At 47.1% G+C, this 15,620-nt stretch overlaps 1 protein-coding gene across 1 annotated transcript in view; it reads right to left on the bottom strand.

Annotated features, from left to right (window-relative positions):
* GALNT17 (polypeptide N-acetylgalactosaminyltransferase 17) overlaps positions 1 to 15,620 on the bottom strand; it is a 449,423-nt gene that overhangs the window by 179,188 nt on the left and 254,615 nt on the right. Inside the window, exon 5 of the mRNA XM_030871939.2 lies at positions 13,057 to 13,254. Within this exon, the coding sequence (XP_030727799.1) occupies positions 13,057 to 13,254 (198 nt within the window). The remainder of the gene's footprint in view (positions 1 to 13,056; positions 13,255 to 15,620) is intronic.

The raw sequence follows: 15,620 nt of genomic DNA, 5'->3' as shown, positions 1-15,620 counted from the left end.
GAATGAACGCATTAATAAATAAATAGATACCACACTACTGGCTTACGATAAATTGAATTTGGATTGGAGATGGGATCGACCTCTAAAGTAAAAAGCTGCCACTTGCCAGGAGTCATTCTCAGAGCCCTTCCCTCCACCTGAAACTTCAGGTATGGCTGGAGCATGGGAACTGCTCACCCCACAGCTGGTTCTGTCCTGGAAACCGCCCGCAGCTACCAAGCACGCCACACTCGGAAATTCAGTGTTAATCAAAGACGCTCAAGGGAACATTTTTCTCCTCTTTCCTTTAAGTTAAACTTCTTAGGAGCCTGGGGTCCACTGAACTTCATGCATGGAAGTCAGACTCCAAAATACTGACTTGGGCATCCTACCAAGTCTGTAAAGGGCCTCCTCGGTGGGTGAGTTTTCCCAGGCTTTCCACACTGCCCGGTTCTCAAAATGTTTTGAAGGGGCCACTGCTCCATCATTCAGAACAGGTAGTTACATTGTTTAAACCAGTAAAACAAGCCTCTCTGCTGCTATGAGGATGTGCTACCAGGGCAGTTTAAGACACAGGAGCCTGGAGTTCAGAAAATGAAACTCATTGCTTCTTGTGTGCTTGGTTGCAGAAGCTATTTTTAGAGCCACGTTGGCAGCAAAAAGAGTGAAGACTGTGACCTTAAACTCCAGAGAGACTGCAAAATGTCAGCCCAAATTTCCCTACTTTGGGAAAGTCTGGGTAAAAACTCCTGCAGCCTTGGAAACAGTGCTGGGTCCCAGGCAGAAGAATGTCTCAGTGGCCAGGAAAGCAACAGCAAATGGTCACTTGTGTCGGCGGGGCAGCTGACAGTTCATTATTTGGCAGAGAAGGTCACTACAGGCTCTGGAATCAGTGCTTATGATGAATTTCCCGAGCTCGGAAAGAAAATTCTATTTGCTTTCTCTCCAATCTAAGAGAAGTGAAAGAGTTATGTGTTCCTGAATTTCCATAAAAGAGAGGAGAATGGAGCCTTGAACATAACAAACACTGTGCCAACTGGTGAGGCCTGATAAGAAGTAACCAGTCTTGGAGGATGGAAAGTCTTCCAAGTGCTACTTGCGTAAATGGAAAAGGCTGTTTGGGTTTGAGAACAAGTTATAATCTGCAGCTTAGCCATTGCGTCCAAAGGATCTGCTAAAAAACGACTAAGGAATAATTAATTTTGCACCCTCCTCTAGTTACTTTTTGGGCTATGAGGGTGGAATAGAAAAAAAGGAATGGGAAGACAGGGCAGGAGAAAAAAGGAATATTAAAGGGCCCAGCTGACAGCACATTCTCGTATCATCTAGAAAGGAAGGATTAAAGCTATCAAAATTAACGGCTGGAGCCTACCCCTCTCCGCAGTCATACCCATTCAGCTCCATCCAAAGAGGGATCTGAACCTTACTGTTCTTCCTCCACCGGATCAACTTGCTACAATTCATGGTACTGCTGCTCCCCTATTTATGTCCAGGAATAACTCAGGAGCCGGACATTTAACTCAGAGCTAAAGCGTCTTCCATTTTTAAAAATCCTTAAATTTAAAGTGAAACTTACCTGCTCTTCAGCCCACCACACTGAACCTCTCTGTGGGCGAGGAGGAAAACCTTTCCAAATTATTCAGATTCACCTACTTGGCTGCTGTGAGCTGTCACGACACATGTCGGTTGACAGAGGCAGGATGATGCTCGTCAAGGCCGAGAACGGTTACCCTGCAAGCTTTGCTCTCGCTCCAGGGCGCTGCCTGGGAATTCTGCTTCCAAAGGAAAGGTATCTAGCAGCGCTATCAATGTGTCATGAAAAAAGAAAAATTGATGTACCCAGGCTGGTGTTGAAGGTACAGAGGTGATGTCAAAAAATACCATTAATTTCACCCAAAAGCAGTGTGTTCACCATTGAATAAACGTATTTCATTTTAGAATGAACTGCCTCCCTCAAGGGATTGACTTGGGAAACGTGGGCCCCTTATTTTCGTGTGCAAATCCCCTGGCATTAAAAATGTCTCTCCTTGGGGCTTCCCTGGTGGCGCAGTGGTTGGGAGTCCGCCTGCGGATGCAGGGGACGCGGGTTCGTGCCCCGATCCGGGGGTATTCCACATGCCGTGGAGCGGCTGGGCCCGTGAGCCATGGCCGCTGAGCCTGCGCGTCCGGAGCCTGTGCTCCGCAAAAAAAAAAAAAAAAAAAAGCCTCTCCTTAAAAGAGAACCCTCCTACACTGTTGGTGGGAGTGTAAATTGGTGCAGCCACTATGGAGAACAGTATGGAGGTTCCTTAAAAAACTAACAATAAGGCTACCATATGATCCAGCAATCCCACACCCAGGCATATATCCAGAGAAAACCATAATTCAAAAAGATATATGCACCCCAGTGTTCACTGCAGCACTACTTACAATAGCCAGGACATGGAAACAACCTAAATGTCCATCGACAGATGAATGGATAAAGAAGATGAGGTACATATATACAATGGAATATTACTCAAAAAGAACAAAATAATGCCATTTGCAGTGACATGGATGGACCTAGAGATTATCATACTGAGTGAAGTTCAGCCAGACAAAGACAAATACATGATATCACTTATATGTGGAATCTAAAAAGAATGGTAGAAATGAACTTATTTACAAAACAGAAATAGAGTCACAGATGTAGAAAACGAACTTATGGTTACCAAGGGGGGAAGGGGGTGATAAATTGGGAGACTGGGATTGACATATACACACTACTACATATAAAATAGATAACTAATAAGAACCTGCTGTATAGCACACGGAACTCTACTCAATACCCTGTAATGACCTACAAGGGAAAAGAATCTAAAAAAGAGTGGATATGTGGATATGTATAACTGATTCACTTTGCTGGACAGCAGAAACTAACACAACATTGTAAATCAACTAGACTACAATAAAAATTAATTTAAAAAATGCCTCTCCCTGCTAGCACCCAGGGTTCTGCTCCTTATGTAGGATACTAACTCAAGGATAATACAATGATTAGGTTATTTGTCATGATCATCCAGCTGTATGAATGCCCAGATAATAAGAAAAGGGTTATAGGATTCCCACAGTGAGGCGCAAGGTTTGCTCTTGTAGGCTACAGAGGAACAATAATAACAATAGCACCAATAATAATAGCTAGCATTTTCAGGCATCTTACACGCATTATCTCATTTAAGAATCACAACCACCCTGTAAAATAGATTATCATCCCTACTTACAGATGAAGAATCTGAGGCCCAGAGAATTAAGTAGCTTGACCAAGTTTTCATAGAATGGGTCTGTAGCACATCTAGTTTTTATACAGAGAAGTAAGCTGAGGCTCAAAGCCAGGTGCCAAGTCTAGCCTAGAAAACAAGTCTTGGGACCTGGGCATGTTCTCTCCACCCCATAATGCTGTGGACACTTCAAGTCATTTGAGAACAACGTGCTCCCAGCTGTTGGGATCAGGTATTCTTTGAGCACCAAGAGAAGGCAGCAGTCAGCTATGGAGGGCTATGCAGAGCAGACAACTGGGCAGTGACGTCCTGTGTTCCCATGTGGACTGTACCTGCTGTTTCCATGTGGACTGTACCTGCTGTCACCAGGAAGTGACAAAGTTGAGGTCGATGCTCCTTCAACGTCTCAATCAACTGTGTTCTCGCTGAGGCGTTCTTGCCAGCTAATCGTCTGACTACATGACCAATGTTTTAAAGAAATGGATATGTCTTCCATTAGACAGTCTTACAGAAGGGCAACCCCTACTCGTTGCTTCTTCAGCAGTCATTGTCATCCACTGAGTTCTCACTGGGGTCTCAAAAATATGTCGACGTGGATAAATTTGACAAGGACTGTGGCAGAAGGAGAGCATCCCCCATTCTGCTTAGAACAGAGGTTTATACACAATAGGAATCAATCAATGTTCATCAAGCCAAGGAGGGAACAGACGGAGCACCGCAAAGCCACCCCCTATTCCTGATCCCATTTTATAACGATGCTTCTTCTGGAGGAGCATGAAACCCCACGGTTGACCAGTACTGACGGAACCAACACCTTCCATCAACCGGGCTCCTCCAGGATTGTTCCCAGAAGGAAGCATGGAGAGTTTTGTAGAGGTTTTTAACTGTAAATTTCCCCCGTGACTTGCTTCTGTAGAACTCTATTAACCGAAACATTTAATTATCTACAACACCTCACACCATAAACTCAGAGAGTTTACAATTAGAGCTTTTCAACTAAAGGACCAAAAGCTTTGTTATGGAAATTTTCCACTACTGGAACAATATACCTTTAAATGCTGGGTAGGTTTTATGGATAAGAAAATTAAAAGCTCATTTACACAGATGGTGAGTGACCCACCTAATGACACAGACCCTGTTGGTGGCAAAATGGAACAGGTCATTCCTGTTACTGGTAGACTCTAAGGGCAGGAAAAGATGGTTGAGAATGGCTAGCTTTTCTCTTATGATTTTTCTCTTCCTGAATTGTGAAAGGCTTCCCTTGGCCCCTGAGCTAGATTCCTTTTCTGACTCTCCTTTCCTAGACCCAAAGGGAAGTCCTAACCACTGTGGTCTCTAACCCACAATGTGCTGCACTTGGCCAGCATCATATACACAGCCCAGGTTGGTCAACAGAATCGGTGGGTCTGTCTCTGTGAGACATTCAACTTCTGCCCAGGATGCTCCTTGGTTTCCAAATCCCTGCTTGCGATTCTACCATGACAAATTCTGCTGCTCTGGGATTGGACCCCAGTTTGATCTCCTGGTGTGTTCTCTGTGCTGTCCTGCCACTTCCCTGAAGAGGGAGGTCCACACAAGGCTCTGAGCCAAGGATTAATACCCGAGTGTCTTCATCTTGTTGCAAGATTGGCCACCTGCCATCTACTGATGGCCACCAGCTCCTAAGGTAGAATTCACATTCCATACAATTCATCCATTTAAAGTCTACAATTCGATAGATTCTAGTATGTTCACAGAGTTGTGCAATCATCACCCAAATCAATTTTAGAACATTTTCATCATGCCCCCCCAAAACCCTGTACTCATTAACAATCATTCCTCTCTCCCACTCCTCCCTTAGCCCTAGGCAACCACTATTCGACTTTTTTATCTCTCCCAATTAGCTTTTTATTCATTTTCATTCCAGCTCATTGGAACAGTGGATTGAGTCCGGGTTCCTCCTTCTGTCTTCTAGAGCTCTCCACAAAGTGGACCTCCTGTTTCAATCTACTTAGTCTTCCATCTTTCCTCTATTCTTTTTCCCCTCCACTTTTTAATGCACATTCTCTACCTTCATCTCCTCACCAGATGCTAAACACCCCATCCTCATTGCGCTGTCAGTAGACGGGTAACTCAATGGACTTGAGTTGCCCAAACCCTGCACATCCCAAAGAAAGAACTCACCCTTGCCAGGCTCCTGGAAGATAACCACTAAACCCTTGGAATATCCTGCCCGGTAAGAGTGTCCAGGAGGCCCTGGGCCATGCTGTATTGGCTTAACCTCTGCAGGGGGAGGTGGGGAGGAGCCGGAGACCAAGGAGCCAAGGTTGGTCACATGTTTGCTCCACGCCTACGGGACTGACCCCCAGTAAAAACCAGGAACGCTAGGGCTCCGGCGAGCTTCCCTGGTTGGCAACGCTTCATCACGTTGTTATAAATCATTTCCAGGAGACTGAAGCTCCGTCCGTGCAACTCCACAGGGAGGGGGCAACCGGAAGCCCACGCTCAGCTTCTCCTGGACTCAGTCCCATGCCTCTTTTTTCTTTGCTGGTTCTAATCTGTATCCTTTCACTGTGATAAACGATCAACATGAGCATAACAGCTCTTCTGAGTTGTATGAGTCCTAGTGGATCATCAAACCTGAGGGTGGTCTTGGCAACGCCAAACACACTCATGTTCACTACTGTACCTCTAATTGTGTCATCCCCCACATTTTCACTCTGCCAGTGAAAATCCCCTGCAGCTTGCAAGGCCCACAAGTCACCGCTTTTTCAGGAGGGACAGCACAGTGGGGAAGGGCACAGACTCTGGACCCACTAGCTCCGAATCCCAGCTTCAGCTCTTACTGGGAGTGTGACCTTGGGTAAAGTGCTGCCCCTGCGTCTCAGTAGCCACGCCTGTGAAATGGGGACGACCGCAATACTTATCTCATAGGGCTAGTATGAGGTATACATGGATTTGTACTGCGTAAAGCAAGAGAAAAGTGCCGGGCACGTAGAAAATTCCAGTGTTAGTTATGATTTTGATAAGCTTTCCCATCCACTCCACTCACAAAGCTTCCCCCCTCCTACAAATCCACACTTACCTGCGCTAAAGTGTGATTATGCACAGTTGAGCCCTGTGTCTCCAGCTAGTCCAGTAACTCACCCAAGAAGATCATGTAATTTACCAATACTGTCCCCCCAGAAGTTCCCACCACGAGGCTGAGCACACAGTTGGTTCCTAAAATATATTTGCTGATGCATAGGGACGATAGCTCTATTTCCAAGTCTAAGACAATCTGATTCTTCACTTAAAGATTTCCTCTCAGCAAGCCAGTCATCTTCCTCTAGAGAGGAAAAAAAAATAACCTTCTTCTTTTATATACATTTGTGCACAGAATGTGAGATTCCAGCAACTATACATATCCAGGACAGCCCTTTCAACTCCCAGAGTCTAACAGGCTCTAATGGCTCCTGTACCTTATAATTTATTATCAAATTATATGTTGGATTAAGGATTGCTAATTGTTAATCATCAGCTTGAATTAGTTATTAATGAGTAATGTCGCTAATTACAGGGTCACCTAACACAGAGCAGGCAGGCACCGCTGGCACGTCACAGAAGACGCCTGACTCAGCTTCAGCCAGTGCCCTGAAAGCAACATGCTATAAACCTTCCCATCTCTGACGACTCCATAGACCCTTCCCTCCCCTGGTAAAAGTCACGGGATATTACAGCTGGAAAGAACTGTGAAGATCAGCGGTTCCCAACTTGTGAGCTACAGAGCTCTGAAGGCTGCTGAGCTAAGGCAGGTTCCCATGACGTCATGGAGCCTTCAGGCTAAAGATAGTATATCCCTCTTTCTTACCTTTGCTACTATTTTTCACATATATGGACATAATACTATGAATAATACAATTTAAGTTGGTATCGAAGCACGACGGAGTTCATAGTAGTTTTTTGTCAAGAAATCTTCATGGACAATCTATTGATTTTTTATTTCTGGGCCCCCAAGACAGCCAGCGATTCATTTTTGGGTTCTAGGTCAGCTCACCCATTCCCATCCCTCTTGGCAATTATGCCAGACCTTTATTTATCATCTTTTCTGTAGCCCCCGATCCAAAATTTCTCTCTCTCTCTCAGCAGTGATTTCGTCTCTGAATTCATAATGTGGGTCACACAGCATAAGCTCTCTCTTCCTGCTCTTCAAGACCAGACTACAATTCACGTTCTTGACCCCATCCCCTACTGCCTCTTCAGGGTCCTTCTTTCCCAGTCAGCACTCTTCCTCCTTTCTGTGTCTTCAGACCCTCCCTCTCTCCTTGCTTCATGCCCTCAGCTGTATGTACTGTGTTAAAATGAGACCTTTCACGTCCACATCTGAGCTGAGGATGTTCAGGCAATAGATGCTATACTCAAAGAGATCATGCAAAAAGTTCAAAGCAGATAACCAAAAGGCAGCTAGCTGCCTGATGAGGATGAGTAAGTGGAGTTTGGGAGACGAGTGTGTCAGGGAGAGATTCCCTGGAGCGAGGTGTACCCTGAATCCCCTTCCCCAGGGGGAGAAGGTGGGCATCCTACCATCTCACCCCAAGCCTGGTGGTCAGCACTCCCGGCAGTGGAGAAACATACTCACTGGTGCCTGACTCATGCTAAGCAAGTGAAAAGTGGCCAGTGGAGCAGATGGGGGCCCTGTGTGTGAGAAGTCACCTCTCCCCCCCCACGCAGGACAAAGGTGTGTGAGTCTTGGAAACCAGATACGGAAGCCAGAAAGGATGCTGATCTGTGACCACGTTAAGGTGCTCACTATAAAAACTCACTAGAAAAAGGAATGAAGTACTGACACCTGCCGCAACATGGATGACCCCCAAAGCCACATACTGTATGATTCCACTTATAGGAATTGTCCAGAATAGGCAATTCCATAGAGACAGAAAGACTGGGAGCTGTCAGGGGCTGCGGGGAGGGAGGCATAGGAATGCATAACGGGGGAGGCAATCTCATCCTCTTCCGAATCGTGCACGAACCCTGACTTCTCTTCTGAGCCTTGGATGTCACTCATCCATTCGTTTGTTCACTAAATGTTTTCCGCATCCCTACTAAGTGCTAAGTACTCATTAGTCACGGGGGTTACAGTAGAAAAAACCACAGGCCTGGCTTCATAAAGCATACAGACTAGTAGCTGATAAAGAACGGTAAAGAAAGGCTCTTCCACTGGGAGAACCAGGTCGAATGTCTAGCAGTGGTTTGGCCACATGGCTCATGGGATCTCAGTTCCCCGACCAAGGATTCACACTGGGCCCTCAGCAGTGAGAGTGCGGGGTCCTAACCACTGGACTGCCAGGGAATTCCCTTGCAGTGGTTCCTAATATAAGCCCTGTGGATAATAAGCAGGTGGCTTCCAGGCATCTCACAAATTCATGAAATTACATGTGAAGTTCTGTTCACTCATACATACTCAGGAGTGAGGTGATTATGACTTTCATTAGATTATCGAAGAGGTCCTCGACTCAAAAAAGTTTAAACTCCACTGGTCTAATGATAGGTTGTTGACGCGACATTAGAGATGATGTCACTTTGGAGAAAAATCGGGGCTTAAGACATAGGTTGAGAGCCTTCTCTGCACAGAGGTGAGAGCGGGGTCGGCACTTCCCAGAGTCTTTGACTTAAGAGTCTGGGCAGCAGAGGACTGTGACACACAACAGAGGCGGCAGGGGATCTCTGATGGCTTAACTCAAGCTCCAGGAAGTCCAGCCATGTTTCTTCCACGGCTTTGAGTGACACTTTCCCCAAACCCCTCAGCCCCACCATAATGCCACAGACCACAGGTGCCACAGCTCCCAGCATGAGAACCAAGGACTAAGGCTGTCCTTGGGAATGACCGAGGTCTTCATGGAGCAAGTATAGAGCACAGACCAAATTCTGGGGGTCCGGCTGGTCAAATCCACTCTAGAAACATGTTTGGCCCTCATAGTTTTGAAGAAGAGGGATTTATTGCCAGTATTTAGAAGTCAGGAGATTTCACAAAATGATCTGAATTTGTGTCTTTTCTTAAAAGTCTGAGGACTTGACAACGCCGGCCCTCTGTGCTCCCGTCACCATCACGGGGGGCTGGCAGCTGCTGGCTCCTTGGGCGGGGCATGTGTTCTTCAGTCCCCACTGCCACCCCTCACACTTGGCTCTCCCCTCTTTAACGGCATCTGTCTACTCTCAATGCCTGAACCTCTGGTGTAGACAAAGAAGAGCAGAGGAAAAACCTTGGGAAATAGCTGTTTACCAAACAGGAAGAAAAAAGCGTTACAAAGGAAGAAAGAGAAAAAGAAGTAAAACAGAAAGGATATACATTCCCTTAACGCAACATCTCCTATATCGTATGGCCTACTGGGAAGACTCAGCATCTAAAGATTCATCCAATCTAATGTCATCTGGATGGTGAAAGAGTTCTCTTCATCCTACCCTTTATCAGAATAATCATTCCTTTTAAAATACTGAGATCACAAGGAGGAGGGGGAACCATCACATCCTGACATTTAAGAAAGAGCATTGTTGGGACTTCCCTGGTGGCGCAGAGGTTAAGAATCCGCCTGCCAATGCAGGGAACACGGGTTCAAGCCCTGGTCCGGGAAGATCCCACGTGCTGCAGAGTAACTAAGCCCGTGTGCCACAACTACTGAGCCTGTGCTCTAGAGCCCATGAGCCACAACTACTGAGCCCACGTGCCACAACTACTGAAGCCCGCGCGCCTAGAGCCCGTGCTCCGCAACAAGAGAAGCCACCGCAATGAGAAGCCCATGCACCGCAACAAAGAGTAGCCCCACTCACCACAACTAGAGAAAGTCCACGTGCAGCAGTGAAGACCCAACGCAGCCAAAAATAAATAAATAAATTTATAAAAAATAAATAAAATAAAATGGTTAATTTAAAAAAAGGGTATTGTATCTGCTTAATAACATCAGAAGGGCCATAAAAAGTCCTTCCTACCATTAAATATCTCCATCAACTATTAACAAATTAAGCATTGCATAAGTTATGATACATTAAAAAGGGATCACCTGATTCTGTTGTGTACATCAGAGATATTAATGACTCATGATCACGACTCCATTTTCTTCAGTCCTTTTAAAATGCGTATTACTCCTCTGTTAACGTGACCTAAAGTACACGCTCAGTTTTCGCCTAGTGCCTCACATACTCGGGGATAGCTCTGTGTTCCGGGCGTCCCAAAGCACTGCACTGTATCCATTCCTTTTCCTCTGTCCCTAACACCACTGTTACACTTTCACTCCCTTACCCGTCATGGCTGGAGGTCAGCCTCCCTGTGTGTCAGGGATGAAGCAGTGCTTGGACAAAAATACGAAACTCACCGTCAAGCCATCGCTTCAAGATCTGAAGGCCACGGGGTCTTTAAGCACACCCCATTAATTTTGTGTTAATCGTGGTACAATACACATAACATAAAATGCACTGAATTAGCCATTTTTACATGTACACTTCAGTAGCGTTCAGTACATTTGCAGGACTGTGCAACCGAGTTCCAGAACTCTTTTCATCTTGCACAACTGAACCTCTACACCATTAAATAATAATTCGCCATTCCTCCCTTCTCCCCAGCCCCTGGAAACCACCATTCTACTCCCTGTCTCTGTGAATTTGGCTATCCTAGCCACTTCATATGAGTGGAATCATGTAATATCTGTCTTTGGTGACTCCCTTATTTCACTTAGTGTAACGTCCCCAAGCCTCATCCGTGTTGTAGCATGAGTCAAATTTTCTTTCTTTTTCTTAAGGCTGAATAATATTTCATTGTATGTACATGTCACATTTTGTTTCTCCATTCATCTGTTGATGGACATTTGGGTTACCTCCACCTTTTGGCTATCGTGAATAATGCTGCTATGAATACGGGTGTACAAACAAACATTTCTCTGAGACCCTGCTTTCGACTCTTTGGGGTATATACCCATAGGCAGAATCGCTGGACCATATGGTAATTCTATTTTTAATTTTTTAGGAACTGTCATACTGTTTTCCATAGCAGCTGTACCACTTTATATTCCCACCAGCAATGCTCAAGGATTCCAATTTCTCCACATTCTTGCCAACACCTGTTATTTTGCTTGTTTTTATACAGTAGCCATCCTCATGGGTGTCATCTCAACCATTACATTTTAAATATCTCTGAAGGTTACGCTTTGGTTCTCAGATAACACCTTGGTGATGAGTCGACATTATTATTTGCAGAAATCCGAGAGCACAGCCCTGCAGCAGTACATGAAGACACTGAGCATCTAGGCTGGGCTGGGAACTGAGCCACGAGACATCTCCAGCTGAGCAAGTTATTAGCCCAAGATTACCTTCTTTGTTGCATAAATTTGCCCGTGAGTGGCTCTACCCTAATGCAATCTGTCAGCTTTCAATTTGTGCCAGAAAATAAGAGAATATGCCACGGGGGGGGGGGTCTGTCCATCTCAAAATCCTCCTCTGGTTGATTAAAAATGTATAAACTGAGAAAGAACTTTATGGGTACTTGCAAAAAGTCCTGACTCCTGTTCCACAACTGCCCCCTTTATACCAACAAACACTGTCCTGAAACGAGGGCAAAGTAAGACGGCCCCTTCCACCTCTTCTAACGTGGAACCATGAAGATACTAAGCCAGTTTTGACCCTCACATAGGACCCACAGAAAGTACTGAACTGTAACCTGGGTATCATCTTCGCTGAAAATCAAAGCGTTTGTTGTCGGCTAAACAATATTCCCCATCCACCCCGCCCCCCAAAACCCACATCCTAACCTCTGGAAACGGCAAATGTTACCTTATCTGGAAAAAAGGACTTCACAGATATGATTAAGTAAAGGATCTTGAGAAGAGGGAGACTATAGTGGGTTATTCATGTGGACCCCAAATGCCATCACAAAGGTCCTTATGGGAGGGAGGCAGGAACGTCGAGGAAAGAAGGCAGCCACGTGATGAAGGAAGCAGGGGGAGAAAGGGAGGGGATGTAGCCGTGAGCGGAGAAATGAGAACAGCCTCCCGAAGCTGGAACAGGCAAGGAAATGGATTCTCCCCTCCAGCCTCCAGAAGGACCCAGCCCTGTAGACACCCCGCGTTCAGCTCTCTAAGGCTCACTTCAGATCACTGCAGTACCTTTAGAAAGTAAGCACATTTCTGTGCTTTAAGCCCCTGAATTGGTGGTCATTTGTCACAGAGGCCACAGGAAACGAATACGACATCAGAATCCACCTACTTCATTCCCCATCCTTTGTATTTGAGCTTCCCAACTGGTACAACATGAGGGATCTATCTCCTCACCTCCAGGGATGCTGGGTGGGGCCTGGGGCAAAAATCCTACAGAGCTGCCCGAAGGCCCTGGGCTACCCCAGCTACCATAGAAATACTGTCCTTCTCTACGTGCTCCTGCGTCACGGCGACTGTGAAGCATGCAAGTATGAAAAAGTCCCAGGAATTCATACCTTTCAAACGTCAACACTTAAAAGCACCTGAACACAGTTCAACAGATACGAGGAAGAATAAAAAAAAGTGTGAGCCGTCCTATCAATTTCCATCCTTCAGGACTGCTGTTCGATAAGCTGCACTGGAGAATTTTTAGCGAAAGAAGCAAAATGCAGCATCCTCTCTCAGCAAGAAAACTTCAGTGGAAAGACACCCCAAATTCCTAAAGACACCCCAAATTCCTAAAGACACCCCAAATTCCTAAAGACACCCCAAATTCCTCAAGCAGCTATTTCCACACTGCAGCTCCATCCTCAAGTGGTCCCTTCCAGCCTCCCTCCCTCCCCCCTCTCCCCGGGTGGGTGGGGTCCTCTCTCCCCTGGGATCTGGGGACAAATAAGCCACTGGAGCGCGTGCTTGGCACAGACCTGATGGGAAGGGAAGGGTCTCCGGCGTCCCACCAGTCTTTCGGGGGGCTGATGTACATGCACCACAGCTCCCAGCTGTACCCGTGGGCCGAGTTCTCATACCGCTGCACCTCGAAGGTGTCCTGTTTGATGTTGTCGATGGACGGGAGGATCACCCGCTTCCGGTTCTCCTGTATCCGCGAGAGAACTGGCTCGGCCCTGAAACACAGAGAAGCAGAAATAAAATCTTTCACCTGTGGCTCACCAGCACCTCCACCGGCCCAGACCCCAAGACCACAGACAATGAATAGAAGCGTCGTAGCTAAAGGCTGGGCAGGCTGGAACTCAGAGGGAAACTGGGCTCCCAAGTGGCTGCTCCAGCTGGATCAGGGGGCCTTTTTTTTGTTTGTTTTTTATGGTACGCAGGCCTCTCACCGCTGTGGCCTCTCCCGTTGCGGAGCACAGGCTCCGGACGCGCAGGCTCAGCAGCCACGGCTCACGGGCCCAGCCGCTCCGTGGCATGTGGGATCCTCCCGGACCGGGGCACGAACCCGTGTCCCCTGCATCGGCAGGCGGACTCTCAACCACTGCGCCACCAGGGAAGCCCTAGATCAGCTGGCTTTAAAGGAGCCCTGTGACGTGCAGCTCACGCCCTCACCCCTGTGGGGTTCCCACAGTGCTGCCTGCGTTGGCATGAGAGGCCTGAAGCAGGGACTCAGAACACGAGGGCTTCTGCCCCAGAAAGTATGGCCTGTCTTTTATACCAACAGTGTCTAAGCCAAAGCTTAGACAGATATGAGGAAGAATAAAAAAGTGTGAGCCGTCCTATCAAGGCCCTCCTGATAAGGTTTGCATCTCCCTACAGTTTTGTACAGTGTTTTCGGTTTCCCCTCAGGCACTGGCCGATGCCTCTGGTTTTTTGTTTTCTGCTGGAGCTGAATTGCCTTTTCCCCAAATAGGTCACTTCTGCCCTTGATGGCCTGGTTTCAATAAGCCTTTCACTAGCTTCTTTGTGCGTGTGCCTATTTCAGTTGTTTTAATTGATTATTTAATTGATTTCTTAAAAGGGATCTAATTGGATGGGTTAGGGATGGCAGGCAGGAACTAACTGAATGCAAGGGCAGGCAGGATCCTGCCTCTCAGCTTGCCCGCCCGCTCAGGGCTACAGCAGGCGACAGGCAGGGACCTGGCTCCGGGTTTAAGGTGTAGCCCTGCCAGCCTAGGAGAAAGCAGATGGTCAGGCACCCCTGCCAGAGTGCGTCTCTGACGTAGACGTAGGAAGGGATCATTTCCCGTATTCGAGAACGAAAAGATGGCTCTCATAAACCAGGGCATTAATCTCCCTGCTTAGAACAGGGCGCAGGCTTTGGAAAGGAATCAAGTGAAAATCCCATTCCTCTGCATTATTTTGAAGAATAATGAGAACGCTCGGCCTCCATTCCATCTCTTTTCATTTGCACCTACTGAATTACCTGTTGGCACATCTCGTGTTTCTATTTAAAACGAGCAATAAAATATACCCTGGGCCATTTACTGCCTCCGATACTTTTGCACACACCTTAGAGACGGATAACCAAATGGGACTGACTTTCCCTGGTTTCTAGACCTGCTTCAGAGCTCCGCCCCCTCCAAGTCCTCACTCTTGTTGTTCTCCTCCAGGAATGCCCTTGTGCCCAGGCAGGAAATCTAGCCACCCACACAAGCTTCTCTAATCAAGTGCCACCTCTTCCAGGAAGCCTGCCTTTATTTCCCCCAGTAGAAGACTCTCTCCATCCTCTCAACTCTTAGAGCATCTTCTCCATCATATTCAAGTCACCCTGATAACACGCTGTCTTTGCTGATCTTTGAACACACGTTTTTCTTCCTTATAAGCTCATGATAGCAGATGTTTATCAAGCACTTACTACTTGCCAGGCACCATTCCCAACATTCTGTATGAGCTGACCAATATAAATCTCGCAACAATCATATGAGGCAAATACTATGATCACCATTTTACACATGAGGAAACTGAGGCCCACGGAGGTTATGCCCCAGCCCACACAGCCAGCTGGAGGTAGAACCAGGTTTCTAACCCGGATGGTCTGGCTTTAGGCCCAACCCCTAAGCTCCACAGCCTCCTTGGATGGGCCACCCTTCCCCTAGGCTGGTCTGGTGCCCTGCAGGTAGAAGCATTCAGCTCGGCCGTCACTGTGTGGGGGAAGTTACTGAGTGTCGGGCAGAAGACCTTGGTTCAAATCATGCTTCTGAAGCTGAGGAGCTCAGTCTCCCAGTCTGTGACAGAGCGTACAACTGTTCCCAGCGGTTTGCTCCCCTGCCTCGGGACATCCCGCTGATGACCCCGAGGCCTGCGGTATTTCCCTGCTGAGGGGCACGCTCTCCCTCAACCCCAATTAACGTTTAGCTTGGACATGTGACCTACTTTGGCCAACAGAAGGTGTGACCATGTCACATCTGAGCAGAAACTGTTATCCTTTTCCCTGAGCTACAAAAGTGGTACATCCTAGGCAGGGGTGCTCCTTGGGTCCTGGGACGCAGAGGCCGTATGGAGCAGAGCCACAGACAGACAACCCGCAGCGGATCTG

Source organism: Globicephala melas, chromosome 15 (assembly GCF_963455315.2).
Source record: "Globicephala melas chromosome 15, mGloMel1.2, whole genome shotgun sequence".
Classification (NCBI taxonomy): Eukaryota; Metazoa; Chordata; class Mammalia; order Artiodactyla; family Delphinidae; genus Globicephala; species Globicephala melas.
The sequence above is the reverse complement of the archived record's forward strand: the minus strand, read 5'-3'. Positions and strand labels throughout refer to the sequence as shown.